At 46.7% G+C, this 23,637-nt stretch overlaps 1 protein-coding gene across 1 annotated transcript in view; it reads left to right on the forward strand.

Annotated features, from left to right (window-relative positions):
* The window catches only part of PCP4 (Purkinje cell protein 4), a 53,227-nt gene that overhangs the window by 20,814 nt on the left and 8,776 nt on the right, over nt 1-23,637 (forward strand). The window contains exon 2 of the mRNA XM_032302930.1: nt 4,572-4,623. Coding sequence (XP_032158821.1) covers nt 4,572-4,623 — 52 coding nt within the window. The remainder of the gene's footprint in view (nt 1-4,571; nt 4,624-23,637) is intronic.

Genomic DNA, 23,637 nt, shown 5'->3' on the forward strand with positions numbered 1-23,637 from the left:
ATGTAAGTGACCCCATGCAGTGTTGGTCTTAATTAATGGCTGATGGCTTTTTTGGTGCCCCCTTAAATTTTGTGTCTGAGGCCGTTGCCTCACTCACATTATCCGGTAGTGGCTACTCCCAGAACGCCAAGATTTTGTGGTGGATCGCAGAAGGAAGGATAGAGGACTGAGAAGTCATGCAGTTGCTCCTTCTCGAAGAAAGTGTGGCTTTTGCCACAAGTGTGCAGTCAGCTGGCTCACCACATCGCCACATTTTCTATCTAAGCTCGCCGTGTGAGGACATAGGTGCCAGTGGTGTGTATAGAACCCTGCACATGTACAGGTAATCAGACATGTCTCAACCTCCATGCTAAGCTCAAAGTGCAGAGAGAAATGGATTCAAAGCCACTTACTTACCAGAAAGTCAGCGTGGTCTGTTCCACTAGTGGAGTACAGAATAGGAACGGGTTGTCCGTGATGTTGCAACTTGGTTGAAAGAGTCACTCAGACAAATTTATGTGCTGAGTCAGACACCCTTCAGATGTCACTTCTGACTCTGTCAGGGAGGACCCCGTGGGTGGCCAGCTTCGTGTGGGCTCCACAGGCTTCAGGCAGGTGTGAAGTGACAGCATGCCCCTCCCGGCCACACCACGTGTCTCCACCTCTGCATCTCCTGCCCGGGCACTTCCTCCTTGTCCCCTGGTAGATGCCAGCTGTGAGACATCTCCCAGTCGAGAAGCCCCAGGAACTGGACTGGTGAGGGACAGCGGCCGGTGGCTTACTCGCTGACCTTTCCCTGCTGGGGTCCGCGGGGTCTCACCACTCTCGGAGGGGATGAGGTCGTTGTCAGCTGCAGCTGGCAAGAGGACTTGAGGATGAATCTCGCTTCCCTCCTGCCTCCTCGTCCACGTGCCCTCTCTAACAAAGTCGTAGCATTTGCCTCAGGCTCTCTGTTCTGGGAAACCAAATGAAAGACTTATTCTTTGTTATTTTCCTGTAGCCCCTGGTGCAGTGCAACTGTCAGAAAAATTACCTCAAAACTTACATGTTGAAGTACCAATCCTGCCTTTTTATGGATACGTGGCGTGTTATGAGCAAGAACTATCATGTACCCACTCTTTACCTGGGCTCCTTTTTATTGGGAGTTTATTAAATTCTGGAGTCCTAGCTTCTTTTTTCAAGTTAGCATGTCATGCATTATCTGTTTCAGGGGTACAGGTCTGCGAATCATTAGTCTTACACAGTTCACAGCACTCACTATAGCATATACCCTCCCCCATGTCCATAACCCAGCCACCCCATCCCACCCCCGCCAACCCCCAGCAACCCTCAATGGAATTCTATCTTCTTATTAGTTAATGTCACCGGGGAAGGACGCTTCCCTTCGGAGAACCCTGTGAGTTGTTTGGAAAGTGTTTAAGGGTTGGGGACAGTCCTCTGGCTGCGCTTCTGCCTTGTTCCCTCCGGTCTCCTCCCGGTCTCTCTGCAGACTCCATAGCGGGCACGCCTGCCACCAGCTCTTGCTGCAGGAGCTTACTTCAGTGTTGGAATCGGAATGTCTTGTGTCGCATCCTTAGAGGGCTATCTAGCATTTCCTAGTGACAAAATGAGGACAACAGAGAAAGAGGGAGTTTCCAAGCAAATGTGTCTGTGCTCTAAAAAGCGGAGTAGTTTTTATATTTCTGATTCTAAAAGTAAATTGAGTGGAATACACTTTCTCATATGAGACCCTCTGTCCCTTGAAGAGGTCCTGGGGATGGAGGACAGGGACACTATCTTGACATGTTGGAAGAGAGGATGTCACTGTGCCCGAGGGGGATGGGCATCGAGCTGGTCTGAGCTGCAGGGTTGCTGATTTCAGACGGCCAAAGAAGGAAGGGACTGTATTCTTCCAGACACTTAGGAAAGCTTGGGAGAAGGTGCTGGGTCTGGAGTGGGACAAGGTGTAGGGGAGGGTCCCAGCCAGGAGTGTTTCATGAACATAAAGTTGCTAGGGCTGGAGTTCACCAGGAGAGAACCCGATGAGAACATCTGTGCCAAGGGCCATGACGAAGGGCAGATGGAATCACGGTGATAAAAGTCCTATGTGATGACCACCAGAGACACCCCTCCCACCCCAGAAGAAGCAAGCTCTCAGATAGTTCCCCACTCCACTCAGCCTTCGCCTTAAACATACTGCAGGGTCTCAGAGAATTCTGAAATGAGATACTCCCAGAGAATAGTTCTTTTTCATCGGGATCATTTTCTGATCTGAGATACCGTCTCCTTGAGCCATCTATCAGTTTCGTTCCGCCTCCATCAAATTAGATCTGACACAGAAACCCCTGTCTTAGAAATCCTGAAAAATGAACTCCTTTTCTCCCCTGCGTGCATTTCATGTTGGATTTCCTTGGGTTTCTAAAATGTGATCTTTTATGGAACAAGGTATTCGTGACATTTGAAAAGTGTCACTGTTTAAGGTATTTAAAGACAGTGAGGGTGGAGTGCGCTCCTATTTTGCATTTGTGTTCCATTTAATTTTGACTTTATTCAACCCTACAACCCTGTTCTTTTAGTCTCTGAAATTCACTTTTCTCCCCCCAACTCATCTATGCATTATGTGGGGAAGGATGGAAGGTTTAAACACTGGAGTGTTCAGTTTTTGACAGCTGCCGTGTAGCTGGCTGGATCCTCTGTTGTGGTGGCCTGATTCCCTTCAGTGCAACCAAACCAGCCTTCCAGTTGAAGAGGGCACTTCAACACAGGGCAAAAAGAAAGGGGTGTTTTACTTGAAAATCTACCATATTTAAGAAATGTGTCATTTATTTAAGTGAAGATGATATATATTCCTGGTTGACTGTTGAGGTAACAATGCCATGACTTGGGACCTAAATGAAGTTTGTAGAACAGTTAGTGTTTGGCTAAACTGCAGCCATTCTCCATGGGAACACACGGACAGATCTAGTGTTCCGAAAATTCAAGATGTTCTACATTAGATATGAAGACAGGGCCCACATTTATATAACCTTTCCAACTTGTGGCTTTTACTTCCACTCCTGCCACAGAGAGTTGGTTTATCTTCTCAGAATGGGATTGGATTGGGTGGGCCTTTGCACTTCATGGTGACGGGGTTGGGAAGTGTGGTGGGCTTGACGACACCGGAACACTTGGTTTGATCACCTTCTCTCAAGTTATCCTCTGCACAAGGCAGGAAGGGTACACAGGGATGGTTAACTGGTTAACGTGGGTCTTTATCATTCACCCTATTCATTTACACAAACCAGAACCTGAAAGCAAGATTTTTCCAGATAACCCATCTACTGTTAATAAAGGGTTGACTAAGGATCTGGGAGTGTCTCATAACAACACTGGACACTAATGGGAGCTGGTAATCATATTTTTATCATACGGTTTTTAGGTGGGACAGAAATATACATTTTGAGGACATCATTACCCCTTAGTGAGAGTCACCTATAATGGTTTCCTCCTTGTCCAGTGCTCTGCTTCTCTTCCCAGGATCTTATTTAAATAGTTTTGTAACCAAGACACCCCTGCAGGTCTCTCATCTCTGCGCACCAAAGTCCTGTCTCTAGTCTCCACTGTGTCACCAACTAGCTTCTGATCTTAGACAAATCAGGCTCCCTTCCTGGTTGCATTTTCTTCACCTGAAAATTAGAGACTTCATAATCTCTGCAATCTTTTTTAAAAATATTTTATTTATTTATTTGACAGACAGAGATCACAAGTAGGCAGAGAGGCAGGTGGAGAGAGAGGGGGAAGCAAGCTCCCTGCTGAGCAGAGAGCCTGATGTGGGGCTTGATCCATCCCAGGACCCTGAGATCATGACCTGAGCCGAAGGCAGAGGCTTAACCCACTGAGCCACCCAGGAGCCCCTGCAATCTTTTTTAACTTGAAGCATATTTTCAATAATGACCAGAAAATTGGATTTACACAATACTTCTGTCTCTGTGAACTAGAACCATTCTGAACACAATGTTATTTAAAGATAGTAGTTGGGTAAGGTTTGAGGAAACATGCTTGTATGTTGACATGTATAACAGCTCCCCAGACCTCACAGAAACTCTTGCCCCATGATCCAAGACTGACCGTAAAATTTTCGTACTCTTGGTGGACCTGGTAAAATGAAAATGCACAATGTAGGCTTACACAATGACAGACAGATGACTCAACAGTAGGAGAAACTCAGACTACAAACCCAATATTTTTTCAGTTGATTAATCTTCTTTTGACCTGGACATTGGGATTGGAATGAGAGCATAACTGTGTAGGGGCCATCACTGACAAAAGTGACAATTCTCATTTTCTCACATTTGGCTATTTCCTCATTTTTCAGATGAGGTTTTCCTCCATCAACAGTAGCTTCCCATCTGGTGTTCCTTGGATGTGGGCGAGGGGGGCAGTCTGTGGGATTCCAATAGATCCTTTCTGGGCTTGACCCTTTCTTGGTCTCATGTGCCCCATGTTTTTACCACCTGAGCTCAGTAACATAGAACATGATATAATGCAACAGATATTTGAAATATTAGAAGTGACAAAAATAATCCTGAATATATCCGATAATTTCTTTCCCCTCCTTCTTTTTATGCCTTTAGCGACAAGGTGCTGGCGCGACCAATGGAAAAGACAAGACATCTGGCGAAAATGGTAAGATGACATGAATCACCCGGATATCTCCTCGTGTCACGTCTGCAGCCTTGCGCCCGTGGCAAATGTGGGTGATGCCTTCCGTGCAAACCAGCCTAGTCCACGTGTTTGTGCTTCGGGTTACAGGGGATCTGAGCAAAGCACAGAGAGCACCGTGGTCTGGTTTGACAAAGAAAACCAAGGCAGCTAAATGCAGTGATAGGAGCAGTTTCCTTCCCAAAGGAGGACTCTCGTTTTGGGCAGCATGATAATTACAATGCAAATATAGTTCTGTGCTTTCTTCATTAGGGCTGGTGAGAATCGTCAGAGTTGTTGTGAGATTAAAATGAGATCAAATGAGATAAGTGCTTTGAAAGCTGTGAAGTGCTCAACTCCTGACGGGAGCCTCTACAGTCTGCTTCAGGCCCCGCTAGGACCCAGAGCACAGTGTGGGCCCCAGGGGGTCAGGATCGGGGAGGGGCAGCAGTGAGTTCCCAGAGAATGGGAATGGGTGCTAGAGGCCAGAGCGTGTGCGTCCGGGGCCAGTCTCCATGCTGGCCTTGGCCTGTGGGAGCCATCACTGTATTTGTGGGGCCTGAGGCTCGGAGAGGGGGCGCTGGCTGTGACTGCGACTGGGAAGAGGGTGGGCTTGCAAGGAGACCCAGCTGGGTGTGAGCCCAGCGCCCCAGCTTCAGCGGGGTGAAGGGAGGTTGCGTGTTCGTGTTCCGGGTGAAGTTAGATTCTGGATGTTTGTACTTCTTGTTGATTATGAAATGAACTCGCTTTTGGGGGGCACGGGTCCTGCTTCGTGCTGTGTGGGATTTGTGCCTGTGCCTGCTGCCCCTGTCCTGGGTAATGCCGATCTCCACACCAGGTGTGAGAAACTCCCTGGGGGCCTTCAGGGTCCTCTGCCAGGTCTGCGCTGGGGCCTGGACAATACTCGGGTGCTGGAATGTTCTTCTGTGCTAGTGCTTTCCTCCTCTGCGGCCTCCCGACTCACTCGCCTGCTTCAGGCCGTCCCATTGGGCAGGGTCAGTGTGCTGACCCCAGGGTAAGAGGTCGTTATGTGAATGAGTCAGTGTGTCCCGATCTATGGGAGCTGGGGGCCCTTCCTGGCTTCCCCGTGTGAGTCGGGGTGGGCTGCTGGCACAGATGTCAGAGAGCAGAGAGGGACAACATGAGCGCTGCGCACACACAGGAAGGCAGAGGACCCCCAGCAGCTTGCTGGTCTCCCTGGCTCGTGGATTCGTAGCCATGTCTTTCCAGAGGCCTTCTGCTGGCCCCACAGCTTCAGGATCCTTACAGTCAAAAGACTTCTGAGTGACCTGCCGCTGGGACAGTCCTCATGCTTTTGCTCTCTGGCTTTTTCCATCCTTAAAAATTCTTGAAGACCCTGAGAATGGGGTCTTGGGGTTGGTTCCCATATTAGAAGTTAAAAAGGAGACATTTTTAAAAAGGTTTACATATTAATTTTATAAAAATAATATAATAATAATAATAACCCATGACATATTCATGTAAGTAAGATTTTAAGTGGAAAAATAATGACATTTTCCAAAACGGAAAAAAAAATACTATTTAGCAAAAGGATAGAGTTTTAGCAGTGTTTTATTATTATTTTTTTTTTCAAATCTTTTTAATGTCTGGCTTTACTAGAAGACAGGGATCTGCCTCTGCATTTCATCCTGTGGTATCGCATGTCATGTTGGCTCAGGAAAATTCCACTGTGAGCTCCTGAGAACGAGGTTGGAAAAAGCAAGTCATACCTTAGTACTCTAAAAAATAATTCTGATCTGAGCGCTTCTCAGAAGAGGGCCCCGCCCCCAGAGTACCTGGTTCACACTCTGAGCATTGCTGCTCCGGTGTGACTCCCGTATCACGTGTGAGGAGTCTGGACTCTGAGAATCAGGCAGAGGCCTGGCTCAGACCCCTCGTGTTCACTGCCTCCGCCCCCTAGCTCTATCCTGGCCTCTGTCCGATGGGTCCTACGAAGCATGTCTACATGCTCAGGGCTTTGCACCAGAGAGACGTATCAGCTGTTGCAGAAGACACGACTTTCTGCTGTTCTGAGGCATGACATTTTTTTAGCCCCAAACTGATCCCTTCTAGTGCAAATCAAATGTGTCTTTTCTGGAGGTATGGAAATCAATGGAAAGAAAAACTCAAGGTGCCGAGGATAAAGCTTTCCTTTATATAATTCTAGATATTAAAGGACATTCACTTCTGAGTAGAAAAAGGGATGTTTAGAATTAGAGATTATTCAGTAATCGTAGAACAAAGATGCTGTAATACGTTGTCCTTTGATTTCAGAAGAATTGCTCACAGGTGATATATGTACACAACATTTTATTATGCTATTGAGTTTGTGTTTTGCCTCTAAAAATGGACAAAGACAAAAGTACTAACAACCCAACAGTGATTGGGGTAAAGACTTGGTCTAAAAGACATTTTTCCTAAAAATCTAAGTCACTTCCTTAAATTTGTTCTTAAATTTGTAATATGAGAATATCATCTAAGAATTTGTTTTAACCTATTATTACATCCCATTGAAATTCAAACTATTTTACTCTGTCATCACAGGTGTCTCAAGAGACCTTTTAGCTGAATGTCTATTTCCCATTAGCACAAATGAAGCTGCCCACATGTGTGGAAGGAACAGGGACCCACGGGAGTGGGAACATGGAGCCCAGAACACCAAAATGTCAGGAGAGTTGGGTAGTAGTCAATTAATCATGAAATGATCATTAGTTGTCTACAAGTCAAAGTGTTCTTATTTCAACTATTATAAATTTGCTTTAGGCTTCCATTTAACACTTAAAGTAATGAAGACCGTGGCAGTGAGTTATGAGTGCATCGAAATTCTAGTTCAGATCACAGAAGACACATGTTGGATACATGAAGAGTCCAGAGGGATCTTAATTATTGACTCTGTTGGAATTTTGTTACATTAAACACTATCTCAAGAGTTCCACTGACAGGGAATCTGGGCTCTTGGTATTCCAAGATTATTTTTACAGGTGGTGTTGCCACTGTGGTGTTTATGGATGTGAGATAGGATACTTACCCACTCCACATCCAGGATGCCCCTGGGTACCAACCTCTGCATACACAGCCCAGCAAGCCCAGATAGTCTTCATCACGTCGGCAGTATGGAGACAGGTTCTTTGTAAATTTTAGGGTTATTATTGTTTTTAATTAAAAAGTGAATTCATGGGGTGCCTGGGTGGCTCTGCCTTTGGCTCAGGTCATGGTCCCAGGGTCCTGGGATCGAGCCCCGGGTCGGGCTCTCTGCTCAGTGGGGAGCCTGCTTCCCTCTCTCTCTGCCTGCCTTTCTGCCTATTTGTGATCTCTCTGTGTGTCAGATAAATAAAATAAAAATCTTAAAAAAAAAGTGAATTCATTAGGCTTTTGTTGGCCCAGAGATTTTCATTCCTCTATGAACAAAGTACTTTCACTACTTGATTAGTTGAGACCAAGAACTTTGTTTGTTACCCTCCTGGAGTGAAATGATAGTTCATACAGCTCCGGTTATGACTCATTTGCGGTGTTAAACTCAACTGCATTCATCAAAACAGACACAACCGATTATTCACCTCCAATCACCAGTTGGGACAAAAGCAAAAGGTGTTTTTGTTTCGTGTTTTTTTTGTTTGTTTGTTTGTTTGTGTGTGTGTGTCTGTTTGTTTTGTTTTTGGCTTTTTGTTTTTGGCAAGACAGCAATTTTCCTCGATGTCCTGATCTGTATTTTGATGCTTGTTCTTCAGAGGGACGCCAGGAGTTAAAGGTTTTATTGACAGAGAAAGTCGGGAAATACTGGAAGGAGAGTGGCCGCTGGGAGCCTCCAACATGAAGGAAAGATTTACGAATAATAAACCCCTGGCTGAGCTCACTTTCAGAGCCTGGAGGCTTACCCAAGCTAAATTGAATTTCTAAAACCGGAATGGATTTCTCTTGATTTAGTGAGCTGTGACGCATTTGTTTCCAGAAAGTTCTGTCTTTGGGGGTGGGGGCACGGATGCACCCGATTTAACAAAAGGATCCCTCCCTCCAGGCTGTGAGCAAATGTCCAGAAGGAAGGTGTTATTTGGCACCACCTGGACAGCTTACTGTGGCTGTAATTTCTTCGAGGCTTGAGTGCTTGAGAAAGAACTCAGGCACCGTGTTCGGTAGGTGTCGCCCTTCATGGGAAAGAGGCGGTGGTTTGAGAAACTTCTAGTAGGTGTGGGGATACTCTAGGGTCACATAGCATTCGGTTTGCTTTGACATGACCATATGATTGCTACCGGTGACTAAGAGAAAATGTCCTGGATGCTCTCCTCTCTTTGTTTTGAATGAAACCCAGGCGCATGGACATTTAAGTTTATCTTTCCTTTGGATTTGAGAAAACACACACACACGCACCCTGTATTTTGTTTTTCTGCTATCGAGTCGGTGGGGAGAGAGACGGAGGATTTGTGCTCATACGCAGACTTATTCACTACCGTTAATCTGGGTGTGGTTGTGCAAATAAGAAATGGAACAATATTTATCCCCAAAGCAGCCTCCTTTCAGCCCCAGATCACTTAGGAGAAAGCAACATCTTTTCTTTCGGTGTTCTTCGTGTACGATGACCGACCTTTTATATCTGCAAGTGGACGTGGGCAGATTTTGCCCAGGACGTCTAAGCTGCCGGCTTTCCCAGTTTGGGGAGGTGTGTGGACTGAGACCTCATGTACAAGGGTGGACGATGAACCAGGAATAGGATGTGTCCAGGAACAAAGGGGACTGAGTGTTCACCATCGCCACCGACAGGGACAGTCAGTCTGGCAGGAGGTGCTGCCTGGCGGATCCTGGTTTTGTGCACAGGACGTTTGGATGGAAGGCACCAGAAAGAAATGCAATTTCTAGAAAAAGCCTCCAGAGGTGTCACACCAGGCAACGAATGAGGCAGGGAGGTGACCTGGTTCCGTTTCAAGTTCGGGGTAGTAGAGACCAGAGTTTGGGGCTGGGAGAGAGAAGGTTGTAGCCCGTAGGGTGGGTTTGCGACCTTCCTGTGTTCCCACAGTCTGGAGTGTGCAGGCATCTGGAAGCCGGGCTCTGTGACGCTCTGCTCCGCACGGAGATCTAATATGCCAACTCTGCCTAAACCTCAGCGGGAGCTGAGGTGGGAACTTGCCATCCTCTGCTACTCCTCTTTGAAAAGGGGGAGAAAAAGAATTCGGGGTGCTGCACAGCAACATCTATCAGAAATACGCTGTTTAGAATGTTTACAGCCCGCACCTGGCGGTCGGAAAAGCACCTCCCCAAAGTTCTCAACCTCTCAGGTGTGCACCGATCACCAGGCCAGAAAGCTCTAAATCTGTCTCCGGCTGGTGTGATCAAGCCTCAAGCTGCGGGAAGCCCAGAATTCGCCTGTGCTGACATATTGCGAAGGTTGCCGCGAACACCTCAGACACATGAAGCTTTCAAGGCGAAAAAATCAAACGACTCTGGTCTCCATCTGGGGCCTCTGGGCCCTTCCTCTCTTTCTTTTAACATACTCCGAGCAACCAGGAAAAAAAAAAAAAGAAATTCAAAACCAGAGTGATAAAACGCTAACGCAGCGTTCAAATACTACAGCGGGATATGCCCTTCTTTGCTGTCAGCATGCAACGTACGGAAGATCTATATTCCAGAAGGAAGGGATGGGCACACAAGGTTGTTTCTGATATAGACCCAGAGGGAGGAAGAATGAAATTGGAGTTGCTGATTAAGCCAGGCCTTTAAACCACCAGGCTCTGCACACAAACCTGGTCATTGGGTAATATTGTTCAACAAGTGAGTCGATTCCACGTGAGGGTTGTTTTAGGGATTAGTGTCGACAGGAAATTTATTACTGTTAATCTTAGTTGTACCAGTGATTTTTTTTTTTGGCAGGGGGGTGCTCCAGGTGGAGCGTTATAATGACTTCTGTGTGCATGTCAGACCTGGGATAGATGTGGTGCTTCGAATCCACGGTTTTCGGAGTAAACACACTTGAAGGGTCATCAGTAGGAGAGGAGGTTGGTATCTGCTCCTTTTAAAAAAAAAAAATATTTTATTTATTTATTTCACAGAGAGAGTACAGGTAGACAGAGCGGGAGGCAGAGGGAGAGGGAGAAGCAGGCTCTCCACTGAGCAGGGAACCCGATGGGGCTCGATCCCAGGATCCCGGGATCTTAGGACTCTAGGATCATGACCTGAGCTGAAGGCAGCCGCTTAACCGACTGAGCCACCCAGGCACCCCAGTATCTGCTTCTTGTTGTCAGTCTCTACATCTGTGTACATTTGCATAGCTTAAAATGCTCTCATGCACAACCTTCTGTTTCATTCCCTGGCAGCCTTGGGAGGTGGGTAGGAGGCCGTGTCAGGCGACGCTCCTCGTGATGTCAGTGATCTGTCCAAGGTCACACGAATCACAGGAGGAAAGTTGTGCTCATCTGGCCAGCAGGGCAGACAAATTGTCTCCATGGACACTCGGTCCTGAGATGGCTCTGGGCTTGGGGTCTTGCTGCAACCTGGCTCTGGGCTTGGGGTCTTGCTGCAACCTGGCACCAAGGGTGGGCTGTGGTCTGAGCCCTTGGAACAGAATGAGCCTGACTGGCTTACATCTTGGCCAATCCAGAAACCAGAGTCTCAGCACCATCACCTCAACGCTTAGTTAACTAGTTACTGGCCTCTGGGAAATATATGTGATGTCAGACTCATTATGGAGACAGCCACATTAATTTTTCAAATGAACGCATTGAAACGGTATGCTAAATGATGGGCTTATCCGGATCTTTCTTCTTCTTCCTCTCTCCCTCCTTCCTTCCTTCCTTCTTTGTGAAATTGAACACTGGATAACTTTAGACCAGCTGAAGATAGAACTCTGTGTCATATCCTATGGAGAAGGCCCATATGCCTTAGCGGAAACCTGAAGGTACAAGTCAGGTTGAAAGAATTGCCATGTAAGATCTTTTTAAGCCCAAGAAGCAGCTCGGAGCAGGAAAATGTGATCCTTCTTTTCTCTGGAATCCTGCCTGAACTGGGACACAGGGATATCTCATATTCTGCTCATCAATTATTCGTATGGAAATAATATTTCTCAAGTGCTTGAAAACATTTTGCTCTTTTAAGCATATGAAACACTCGTAATTTTACTTATAGAATTAATTTGCACAGCAAGCAGCTTTTCAGAGGAGAGAACTGACTTGAATCTCAGCCTGGGCTCTCTGATAAGATGGTTTAAATTTGTAGGTTTCCTATTAGTGAGTTTGTTTGTGATTACAGAGGCATGTGGGAATGCTAATGTTCCTTCTTGAGAAAGGGTGTTCTTGGGAGATAGTGGGCTGAACTGTCTTCAGAAACTGAACTCCCTCTCAGGCGGGACCTGCCCTCCCACACTCACGAAGAGGGAACCTTGAGGTCCCTGTAACCTGTCTCCCTGGGCATCCTTCCAGCCACCACAGATCTCGCTTCAACTCGGGGGCAGACTTCTCCCTGCATCTCCCAATTCCTCAAGAAATTAAAAATAGAACTTCCCTATGACCTTGCCATTGCACTACTGGGTATTTACCCCAAAGATACAGATGGAGTGAAAAGAAGGGCCATCTGTATCCCAATGTTTATAGCAGCAATGGCCATGGTCACCAAACTGTGGAAAGAACCAAGATGCCCTTCAGCGGACGAATGGATAAGGAAGATGTGGTCCATATACGCTATGGAGGATTATGCCTCCATCAGAAAGGATGAATACCCAACTTTTGTAGCAACATGGACGGGACTGGAAGAGATTATGCTGAGTGAAATAAGTCAAGGAGAGAGAGTCAATTATCATATGGTTTCACTTATTTGTGGAGCATAACAAATAGCATGGAGGACAAGGGGAGATGGAGAGGAGAAGGGAGTTGGGGGAAATTGGAAGGGGAGGTGAACCATGAGAGACTATGGACTCTGAAAACCAATCTGAGGGGTTTGAAGTGGCGGGGGGGCGGTGGGAGGTTGGGATACCAGGTGGTGGGTATTATAGAGGGCACGGATTGCATGGAGCACTGGGTGTGATGAAAAAACAATGAATACTGTTATGCTGAAAAAAAAAAAAAAGAAAGAAAAAAGAAAAAAAAAGAGAAAGCTCTTTGCCACTGACTCTAGAACAGAGCTTTGGGGAGAGCTCCTGGGACGGACGTGTTGTGAGCTTATGAAAATTCCCCTCAACACTATCGATTGGTTTCTTCCCGCATTCTTCATCAGTAACGAGTGGGAGCTCCTGATCAATACTAATTAATTGTGACGATTTGGTTTAATTTGGACCAGTCAAGAAAAAGTGCTATTTTGTTTCCACGTACATTTTTTTTTTTCTCCTTAGTGGGCTTCTCCTTGTTTTTGGGAAGTGACTGATGTTCATTAACTCAGGCAAGCTGAGAACAGGTTTGGCTCTGAATGCTCTTAAGAGTTACTTCAAACTGTGATAATGGGTTTTTGTTCTGATTTTTGGCCTGCGCAAAACCTAGTGTAGCAGACTGGTAGAGTCGCTAAGGCAGAGGACAGGTGGCTTTGCCGGCTTTTTGGAAGGAGTCACGTGAGCAAAAGCCGTTCACCAGCCGTGTGCTCTGAAGACAAGACCTAGCGAACTCATTCCTGGGGGTTCTCGGGCACCTCCTTGCCTTTTTCACTCTCTGTGAAGGATGGGGCCACCAACATCAGGGTCCAGGGAAAGAGAAAACACAGCCCTTTTATTAAAGAATGATTAAGGGGAAATAACCCGTTGTGCTGAGTGTGGGGCCCTACACACATTGCCTGTCTGGGAAGTCAGCCTCTAACAAGGCGCCAGATACAAACTTTTTCCTTTAAAACTACTCAATATGTAGCGTTCATATGACGATATATTTTCCTCCCATACTTCCTAAACCACTGTCCTGGTTTAAGCACAGCAGATAGATAATTGGAAACTTTTTAGGGCGTGAACAATTAATTTGAATTTAAGTCATTTTCCACATAAGGAGCACAAAAGTTCCCTGCTCTCTGTGCTTGCTTTACTTCGTAAGGGACTGGGGGAATCCTCCTGCATCACTTCGTGTGCCCTTTGTAGTGGTGAATGATTTCTGGTTTTGCATTGTGCTTTGTAAAGGGTTGGAGAGGGCTCCAAAGTGTTTGGCCCATGGAGATGGGAGTTCTAAGTCTTCTCTTACAGCAGGACAGGTGTGACTTAGACCAGCTGCACACAGCAGACGGGGTGCACAGGGTTTCTGGGCCTAGATCTTAAGAAACCAGCAGCTTTGAAATTTTTGTCCCCGAAAAAGCTTGCTGTGGGAGAAGGCAGTGGCCACCTGAGAAGCCTGATACTATGGACCTGTCCTATCGTGAGAAAGCGCTGGCTAGCTGTGCGAAGCAGCGGCGGCTGACGTGCCCGACCGGCCTGGGATGGCGCCGTCTCTCCCAGCCCCACTGCAAGACGAGTGGTAATACCCCCCAGGTGCCTCTGGCCCCAGGACCCTCTCGCTGCAGCACACGGACGGTTCCACACAAGAAGTGCCCGGCTGAGCTCACCCTCCTCCAGAACCGGTGGGCAGAACAAGCACTTCCTGTGTTTATGCTGTTAAGTCTGGGACAGCGGCTGTCTGTTACAGACCTGCGCCTGTCCTCTTTATTAGCCTGGCGGTCAGCGATCCTCTCCCTCCTCCTCTCCTTCGAGGCCATTCCGGACTGTTCTGTCTTCTTGCTGGTAGGAATGTCATCTTTCCCGGAAGCGTACCTTTAGGTTCTCAAAAACCAGAACAGAGATGTTGCAAAACAGGATCAACTCCAGCCTTTTTCTGCACATTTGTTCGAAAAAGTATTTGCTCAGCACCTGCTCTGTGCTAGACATTGTTATCAGAAGGAGTAAGGGCGTATTTTAAAAGCGCAGCGCTGGGAGAATGGGGCCAGAAGTCCTTAGTGACAAATGGACGGGCCGTGGTCCTGGGGGTGGGGGAGAGGAGGGCACACCCCACCCCTGAGGAGCTGGAGGAGCGTTAACTACAAAGGGACCGTTTGCAAAGATGTGCACAGGGTTCAGGGAAACCCACACAGAACAGTGCAGCACCTCAGACTAGCAATGGCAGAGCCTGATGGGAGGCGCCTGAATGCGAAGAGGAAGACGTCTGAAGAGGCAGCCTGACAGGGACCGTGTCCTGCTGCTGAGGGACATACCTGAGCTGCCCAACAGTGCAGACGTACAGGGTTGTCAGATTTAGAAAGTAAAAGTATGGGACGCTCCGTTAAATTTCAGTGTCAGATAAGCAAAAAATAAAAATTAAAAAAAAAATTAAAGTATAAGTATGTCCTATGCCATATTTGGGACATACTTATACTAAACATTTTTCATTGTTTTTTCCTGAAGTTTGAATTTATAGGCAGCCTGTATTTTATCTTCAACGTTGGCAGAGAAAGAGGCAAGGGACTTAATGACCAGATCTCTCTTTCTGTCTTCGGATTGTCTGTCGTGCCGTCCGTTGGAGAAACCCAACCAAAGCCACAGGACGATGGTTAGGACAGGCAGAGAGCAAAGCTGAGGAGCAAAGCTTGAAAAAATTGCATTGTGCCTTGCTCATGCACTTTTGTCACTGAAGCCTGGGTCATCAGCTACCCCTCTCAGCGTTCCCTAATTTAAAAAAATGTAGCTTATTATACTAGGAGTGATGGCAGATGTACACAGACACAGCGACAGGAGTTTTGAAAGCAAATTCTGGATTGGTTTCAGAAAAAGCACAAAAAAGGAAGGAAAGAAGGAAGGAAGGAAAAGAGAGGAAGGGAGAGAAAGGAAGAAAGAAAGAAAGACCATTTATTAATATTGTCCCTTTAACTGTGTAGTGTCATTGGTTGATGAAAGCCCGTCAGCTCTATTTTTGGAAGAGCAGTTAGGCAGTCCGTGAACGTTAGTGTGTTTTCCAGGTGGTCAGTTTAAGGTCTCAGGCCCTCTCAGGTGTCATCCAGGAGCAGAGGGAGGTGGCCAAAGAATGCAGCCAGGAATGTGTGCAAAGCTGTGCACATCTCCACCTGGCCTGAAGGAGAGCCCCGATGGAAGCCCAGGCCAACTGGGAAGTGGGGGGTGTGTGAAGAGCAGACACCATCACCCCCTCCCGAAGCCAGGTTTATCAGGGCAGGAGGGAGCGCCGGCAGTTTTAGCCTCCTGGGATTTGGGCTGCCTGGGGCGTGGTCAGGCACCCTCCAGTGACGTGGGTCTGGAAGCCACAAACAAGCTTCCAGAAAAGCTGCCTCCCTGTGGCCCACTGAGCCTGTGGATGAGTCACCCACCTGCCCTGGGGAAAAGGAGGCCTGCCAGCGACCCCAGGAGCTCCCCAGGAGGGCAGGAAGAGCAGCGGCCAGCCTGGGGCCTGGGACTTGGTCTGGCACGCAGCCCTGGGCTCTCTCCAGGCTGAGATCTGCCTTCACTGTCCTGGAGAGGGAGGAGGTGGTAGGTTGGAGTCCTTAGTTTCAAACTTGTCTGACTGCGGGGTCAGCTGGTGAAGAAGTACAAGAAGCAAACATCCCTTCCTTCTAGTCCAGCGCAAACCGGAGCTAAAATCTACCCCCTCTCCTTCCTCACACAGCCGAGAGAATCGCTCTTTTGGGCATGTCAGGGAAGACAGTTTCCCACAGAAATGAGGACTTAAGCCCCTTTAATAGGAACCATATCCCGAAAGTTCAAGAGGAAAGGATAACCAATATTACAGGATCACTGAATTTGAAATACCGTTATTTATAAACTTTGTTTTTTCCAGTATTGATTTGAAGGTGTGTATATAATTATTATTTTTAACAGAAATGGTTGCTTGTCGTGATCGAGAAGTCTAAGTATTTGCACATCGCTAAATCTAATTTAATGAGACATTTAAAACAATTACATTTCCTTTGAAAGCTACCTCCCTCCGCCAGAAAACGGACTGACTCGTGGATGCTTCTGACCTGGGATTCCTCGGAGTTCTTGCCAGAGAACTCCTGTGCCAGCAGCCACTTTCCTTTTTCCTATTAGGATTTGGAATTGAGTCGACCAACGATTGACTGAAAGATGTATCGATTCCACAGAGCCAGACGGGGGGTGACGGTGGGGGTGGGACATGGGCAGACCGAGACTGCCTCTTTCACATTTAGGAGAATTCTCTTTCCAGTAATTTACGACTATGCGGAATAGAAGCTCGCTGCCATGTCTGTGCTTGGCAAGGGCCCTCTTCAGTATTTCTAAAATGCCTTCTTCTCTTTCGACCCTTCCACCACCCTGGACCCTGAAGATAATTGAAAATTGAACTGTGCTCCAGCATTCACTTAGAAAGCAACGTGTCCTTGGATGTCAGAGAGAATCTTTCCTGGCTAGGTGCTGATGTGAGCCAAGTCATTCCGACGTTAGACTCTTCCTATCATAATGAGCTCCCAGACCTAAGTGCAACAAATTGACCTTTGAACGTGGCACAACTCATTACCTACAGCACTCATTGCTAATCACAATGGAGACGGTGCGTCTCCTCGCCTCTGACCTTTCTTAGATTTTAGAGTTTCAGCGTTTCAGTGCAAACATAAACCCTTTGGCAGTTTGAATTGATGTGCCCTCACCGAGATTCAATTTCCCACCCATCCATAAAGCAAGCGTTTTTATAGCATGCTTTGCAAATGGGCTAGGTCATCAGAAACAGCCCACGAAGAGGTGAGTTGGAGATTATAGTGCATTTTCTGGCTACAGAAAGTTCTCTAAATGTTCCTCCAGATAGTGGCACTCAGTAAGTGTTCATAGGATTTTCAGAACTTTTGCTGGGCTCATCCGGGAATCAGCTGCTACCATGATGCCAGCTCCGCAGCATTTCGACATTTTAGTCAGTTACTTTTAGGTTTCTCTTTGCTTTTCGGCTGTTGCCCTGTTTGCAGTACCCCTGGACCTGCTCGGCTGGCTGTAAGGTCTGGCAAGAAAACCGTGTCTGCGTCTCCGTTTGCTCACCAAGGGCTGGGAGAAGAGGCAATCCTGTTTCTTGTCCCTGCCGTTTGTGGCTTGGCCATTGACACGTGGCTCAGCTGTGGTGAACTGTTTCACGTCTCTTGGCCCCATTCCTCATTGTGGGACAATGTTGTCTCTGGGCTGTTGCTATTTTGACGCTTTAGGATCCTGTGGTTGTCCCTTTCCGGGACACTAGAGGAGGTTTGACTTCTTTGGATTTTATGTTCTGCACACATCGAAGGAACAGTGCCTGTGAGACCGAAGGAGAAAAACGATGCTATTTCCCGGTGGAGGCAGTGGAGGGGAAAGAAAGTACAACGGGCAGAATCGGAATAGGATTGTCAGCGGCTGTGATAACAAATATAACTATTTCAACAAAATGGGAAAATTTGTTCTTTCATTGGACAGACTGCATTTCCGCATTGCTGCTTGCAGAACACGAACAGAGGCTCATTTTCTTGGACTTTCCGTGGTATGCATTTGGGTGTGTGTAAGGCTGCCTGACCAGCGGCTGGCCTCTCGGTGTGGACAGGTGGAGACGACAGTAGTCCACTCACCACAAAAACACAAAAGAAGCGGGCGGCCTCCTACGGCTGAACCGTGCACACCTGCACACATAAAAAGGTTGCTGTCAGCCCTCCTGCCATCCCTGAAATCAAATTGTTCCTGCGATTTCTTCCTTTCTTTCTTTCTTTTTTTTTTTTTTTTTGTTCCTGCGATTTTGCTTCCAGAAAATATTCTAATTATCCTTCGAAACTTTGTAACCATTTCACCTGAGGGTTTGGGCAATGCTCCGATGCCATGCACTACTGATATCGTGTGTGGGGTCACCGACAAGTGCCCCTCCAGATTCTGGCAAAGGAACGTTGAGATATAGCCACTCTTGGAAAAATGTCTTGCTTTGCATTTTCTATAAACCCAGCCCAGAGAGACTCTAAATTATGGCAATGAGTGGAGGATTTGAACTATAACTTTGAAATTACGAGCCAGATTAGTTGGTGGAAAGTGAGAATAGTGTCTTAAAAGACTCAGGGAGCTACCTGCGGATAAAATGAGCAGTCTTATTCTGTTGACACATCTCAAAGTTGAAAAAACTGTAACATCTTGCCAATTACATATCGGAGATGGAAGTAGACTGTTAGGTCACTCTGGCCATTCACAGCTGGCAAAATATATCTCTGGTGTGTATTTCCTCAGTTCAGCTTAAAATGACTTTAGTGAAAGGTCGGATGCCTCAGCTCTGGGGAGCACTTCTATTCTCTAACAGACCGATGTTAGACATTTTCCCCGAACATCCTGCCTAAATTGGTGTTCCATATCAGTTTCTTGATATCTGCCTCTATTAATGTTCCCTTGAGCAACTGCAACCCCAAATGGATATTTTATCACTGCTTATATTTTTGATCTAGACGGAAATGCTTCCATTACCTCTGTTGATCATCAGAATGCTTCAAGGGATGCTATTTCAATGCTGATCCTTTGAAAAATGATTTTTTTTTTTGAAAAAAGGCTATTTAGAAACTGAGTAAGATTAGATCATGTTGCTTGACACTGGAAATTTCTCTGTTTTTGGAATTCTTGAAATAAAAATACTCCGCTTTATTTTTGGTCTGTAAGGACTTCTGTGTGTGTCGGGGGTGGTTTGATGGCTCCCCTGTCAAAGCGGGACATAAAAATTCTTGCTTAAACAGTGACAATGGCTCATCAGACCAAGCACGGTTCACATCTGAATTTTCCTCAGGGGCTGGCTCTCCGAAACCAGTAGGAGATAAGTGGAGACTCCGAACTTCACCACGACCTGGGAAAGCGCTTCTCATTCCGTTTCTTCCTCAGATGAGTTGTTGGAACATTATTATGAAATAATTCTTTAAAGCAAAACCCAAACTCCGCTGTTGGCTAGTCCTTCTGGGTCTGGATACCAGATGTGGCTCACCTGCTGAGCCCAGATACCACCTAACCTCATTCTGTCCTGGGCATTTGACTTTATTCTCTTCTTACAACTATGTGAATCCATCTTTCTGGCGAGCAGAATAACAAATCCAAAGCTTAAAATGACGGCCCTCTAAGAAGCTCTTTCCAACAGATCAGCTTGGTCATGAGCTTGTAAGACGGTGGCGCTTGAAAAAAGCAAACAGAAGCGGTGCGTCGAGCATACGCAAAGGAACAGGGAAGCAGAGGCTAGTGGGGTCAAGACACCAGCCTGCGTGGAATTTAAACCCACAACTGACAGTTCCTGGAACCAGTTTATGTCTACACCTTTGTGATAGAGGCTCACACCTCTGTGCAAAGCCATCCCTGTCCTTAGGATATTACGACATGAAATGCATGGTCACGTTCAGGACATTTGAAGGATATTTAAAATATGGAAGTCGGCAACATGAGTAGTCTTGTCTTTCTTGCTGTGAGTGAGAGGAGCAGGGAGTGAAAGGAGGCACATGATGCATGACTGGACAGAGCATCCGGGCTGGCGGCAGCCTCAACTCTGAGATCTAAGCAGCAGCCATGTTCATCAGCCTGACCACAGCTGCACCAGCCATGCAGCTGCCTCTGGCTTTGCTTCACAGACACCCCCCTTTCAGGTGTCACCCAGAGCATTGCCCCCAAGAGTCAAATTCTGTATACACAATGGACACATCTGCCAATGGTCCTGCACATCTAAGGAAGCTTGTATTTCCTGAAAATCTGCACAGGAACATGCCTGTCCACTGGGATTAGAGGCACAGGGCCGAGAGCCAGGGTGGGAATGTGTCCGCTGAGATAGCACAGCCCTGCCGCTTAGCTGCTGTGGGGATCCAGGAAGAACACAGAAACATATGTCAGGGCTGGAGCCGGCCATCGACCGGCTGGAGGAAGGCCTCACTCACCAGGTATTGCCGCAGAGCACAGGGGAGAAGAGGTCTCCAGGCCAATGTCTGAACACAGTGTTGGTCCCTTTCTGGTGCGCATGTAATGCTTTTTCTATCCACGCTGCTGCCTCGCCACAGCCCGGTGCTCCTCTGCTCTGTAGACTTAGGAGCCTTTCCCTTCCTGCCTCACCAAGTCTGGAAAGCAGTCCATTTGCCTTAGCTCCTCCTTTCCCTCTAAAGGCATGTTCTCTGGAATGATAGGCAAGGGGAGCAAAGACCTTCAGGTTTCTACATTAATGAGGTGAGCTAGTGCTCCTTGGAGGCTGCTTGAAGATGGCCTGTCATTATGACTGCATTTTCTTTCATTTTAACACCAGAGAACTTTATAAAATTCTCCACGATGCTGAAATGTTCAGAGTTTAAACCTTTGAAACTTTGAGTGTTAGCAGGTAGGGGCAAATGAGTCCAAGATTTCACCCTTCTGAAATGGTAAAACCAGGTCATATAAGAGAAAGGGAAAACAGTTAATATTCTAAAGCTCTGAAAGAAGAAAAAAGTGGTCTTGGAGCAGATGGAAGGGAGGATGCTACATCTTGATTAAGGAAAACTCACATTTGTTTCCTGTATTTTCAAGTATTCCAAGTTACATACTTTCACAAGTATGAGAGGGGAAGGCTATGGAGTCAGAAGCCATGGTAGGAAAGCCTGAAAGTAATGTTGGGCAAAGGTTACTGAATATATTGGAAATATTTCTTTAAAAACCCTGAGGTTTTAAAAGTACTAAGTGCTGTAAAGAAATGGCCAGCCATATCAGAAATTGGACAAATGTACATAGCAGAAGAAAAAAAAACATATAGTTAAAAGGGAGGAAAATATAGCCAATGTACAGTGCTATATATTTGAATTTGTTATTAGCCTGAAATAAATTCAAATGAATTATATGCTCATTATAATATATGTGTAAGTAGATGAGGTTCATCTACAAGAAGCTCAGATCCTAAAATAACAACAGCCTAAACAATAAAGTTATCTCTTCCTCATAGAAAAAGTAGGTAGTTGAGGGCAGTCAGGATAGTTACAAGGAGCATTAAGCCCCTGTATTGTTCTTTGCATGAGACTTTTTTTTTAAAAGTTATAGCTTTTTATTTTTAAGATTTTATTTATTTATTTGACAGAAATCAAAGTAGGCAGAAAGGCAGGCAGAGAGAGAGAGTGGAAGGGAAGCAGGCTCCCCACTGAGCAGAGAGCCCAATGTGGGGCTCGATCCCAGGACCCTGGGATCATGACCTGAGCCGAAGGCAGAGGCTTTAACCCACTGAGCCACCCAGGCGCCCCAGCACAAGACTTTTAATTTATGGCCCAAAATGGCTGCTTAAGTGCTAGCCATTGCATCTGCATTCTGCCCAGCAGAAAGCTGGTAGGAATAAGAAAAAAAGTACAGAGTGTCAGTTTTCTTTTAGATTTCTTTTTTCCCACCAATATCATACTGGCTAGAAACTAGTTGTGTGGCCATACTCAACAGCAAGGAGGTTGGAAACCTAGTTTTGGATTTATAATTAAGGAAGGGGGGATAAGTGGATGCAAGGAGCAGATTCGTCCACAGCCCATTTCTGCTTATGGAGTTTCTCGAGCACGTACGTATCTGGCTGGTTTGTGTGGAGGGCTGGTCTAAGGTGATGGATGACTCCTTTGTTCTCTGTCCTCCCAATCAACCTGAAGTCATTTTTCTTTGTCAGCATGTGGACAAAGGCAAATTGTGGCTTTTCAGGGGGGTGTGCTGTAAGGGAAGTTAGCTGCTGATTCCTGGGAAGGAATTTTCATTCTTTGCATGTGCTTAAAAGAGGGAAAGAAACATTTGGTATGTTATCCTCACCTCTCAAAGGGTTCTCCTTTACCTACTTTGATTCAAGCTATTCTCCTGTAAGTACTAAAGAATTTTCTATGAAAATAAAATGAAAGCCGGCTCTCTGATCCCTAAACACATGGGGGATGACCCCCTTTCCTTACATAACATCACTGCCCTTCTCCTGCCCCCCTATAAACCAGGCCTGCCTGCAGCAAATGGTGGCAGAGACAACAGAACCACTGTCGCTAGATTTAGCACAAGGGGGTTATTACAGGGTATCAGCACCCTACAGAATTTCTGAAAGGCAGGGAACCCAGCCTGTACCGTGCACCTCCAGGAGCATCGCATCCAGAAACACCTGACCATGCAGGTTGTTCCAGCAGAATCCCCGCCAGTGGGGCTGCCTGGCTCATGACTGCCAGGCTCGTGCTCCAGAGAGATCCAAAGCCTCTGCCTCTGTGCTTGTCAGAGACGGGGTCTTTCTGTGTTTGCTGGCCACCGCCAGTGCTCACTTCTGCCTTCTCAGAACCCACTGCACTGCACCTGCCTGGCTGGCCCTCAGTCTGGGGAGCAGAATCCTCCTTCTAGGACCCCTGGGAATGGATTTCCTCCAGCAGGTCAGCATCTGTGGTGGAGCCAGCTGGTAGAAGGAGAGGGTCCTGGGTTAGCCAGTCTGCATGGCACCATCTCAGGTAGTGGTAATTGTAACTGTTCTTTGTATGTGACAAGGCAGGCTAGTGCACACTTTCTCCTTGTCCCTCTAAAACAAGTCTCAACTCATGATCATCTCCATCGCAAACACAGGGAAGCATCTGAACCCCAGAAAGGCAAATCTGAATACACTCAGTCGGTTGGAACTTGAATTTGAGCTTTCCCTGGTGAAGCTTTTTCTTCATACCGCATTTGCCTATCTTTATTTTTTTTTTTTTCCTAGAAAAATGTAAGCATTTTGGCTGGTGTTATGGGCTGAACTGCGTCTGCCCCTCCCAACATTCATTGGTTGAAGCCCTGATCCCCTAGCACTCCAGAATGGGACTGTATTGGGAGACAGGGTCTTTAAAGAAGTGGTTAAGGTCAAATGAGGTCATTAACATAGGTCTTAATCCAGGACAACTGGTTATTATAAGAAGAGGTCAGGACCCGGACTCGCACAAGGGTCGACCATGGGAGGACACAGGGAGAAGATGGGTCTGCAGACCCAGGAGGGGGGCTTCAGAGGAGCAAACTCTGCATGCACCTTGATCTCTGACTTCCAGCCTCCAGACTGTGAGCAAATCCATTTCTGCCTTTGAAGCCCCCTGCTGGTGGTACTTTGTTCCACAGCCCTCGCGGACCAGTACAACTCGGAGCCATTTTGCCTCTCCAATAGAAAAAAATAGTTTTTTCAATGATATTTCTGTCTT

The sequence above is a fragment of the Mustela erminea genome, chromosome 1 (assembly GCF_009829155.1).
Source record: "Mustela erminea isolate mMusErm1 chromosome 1, mMusErm1.Pri, whole genome shotgun sequence".
In the NCBI taxonomy this organism is placed as follows: Eukaryota; Metazoa; Chordata; class Mammalia; order Carnivora; family Mustelidae; genus Mustela; species Mustela erminea.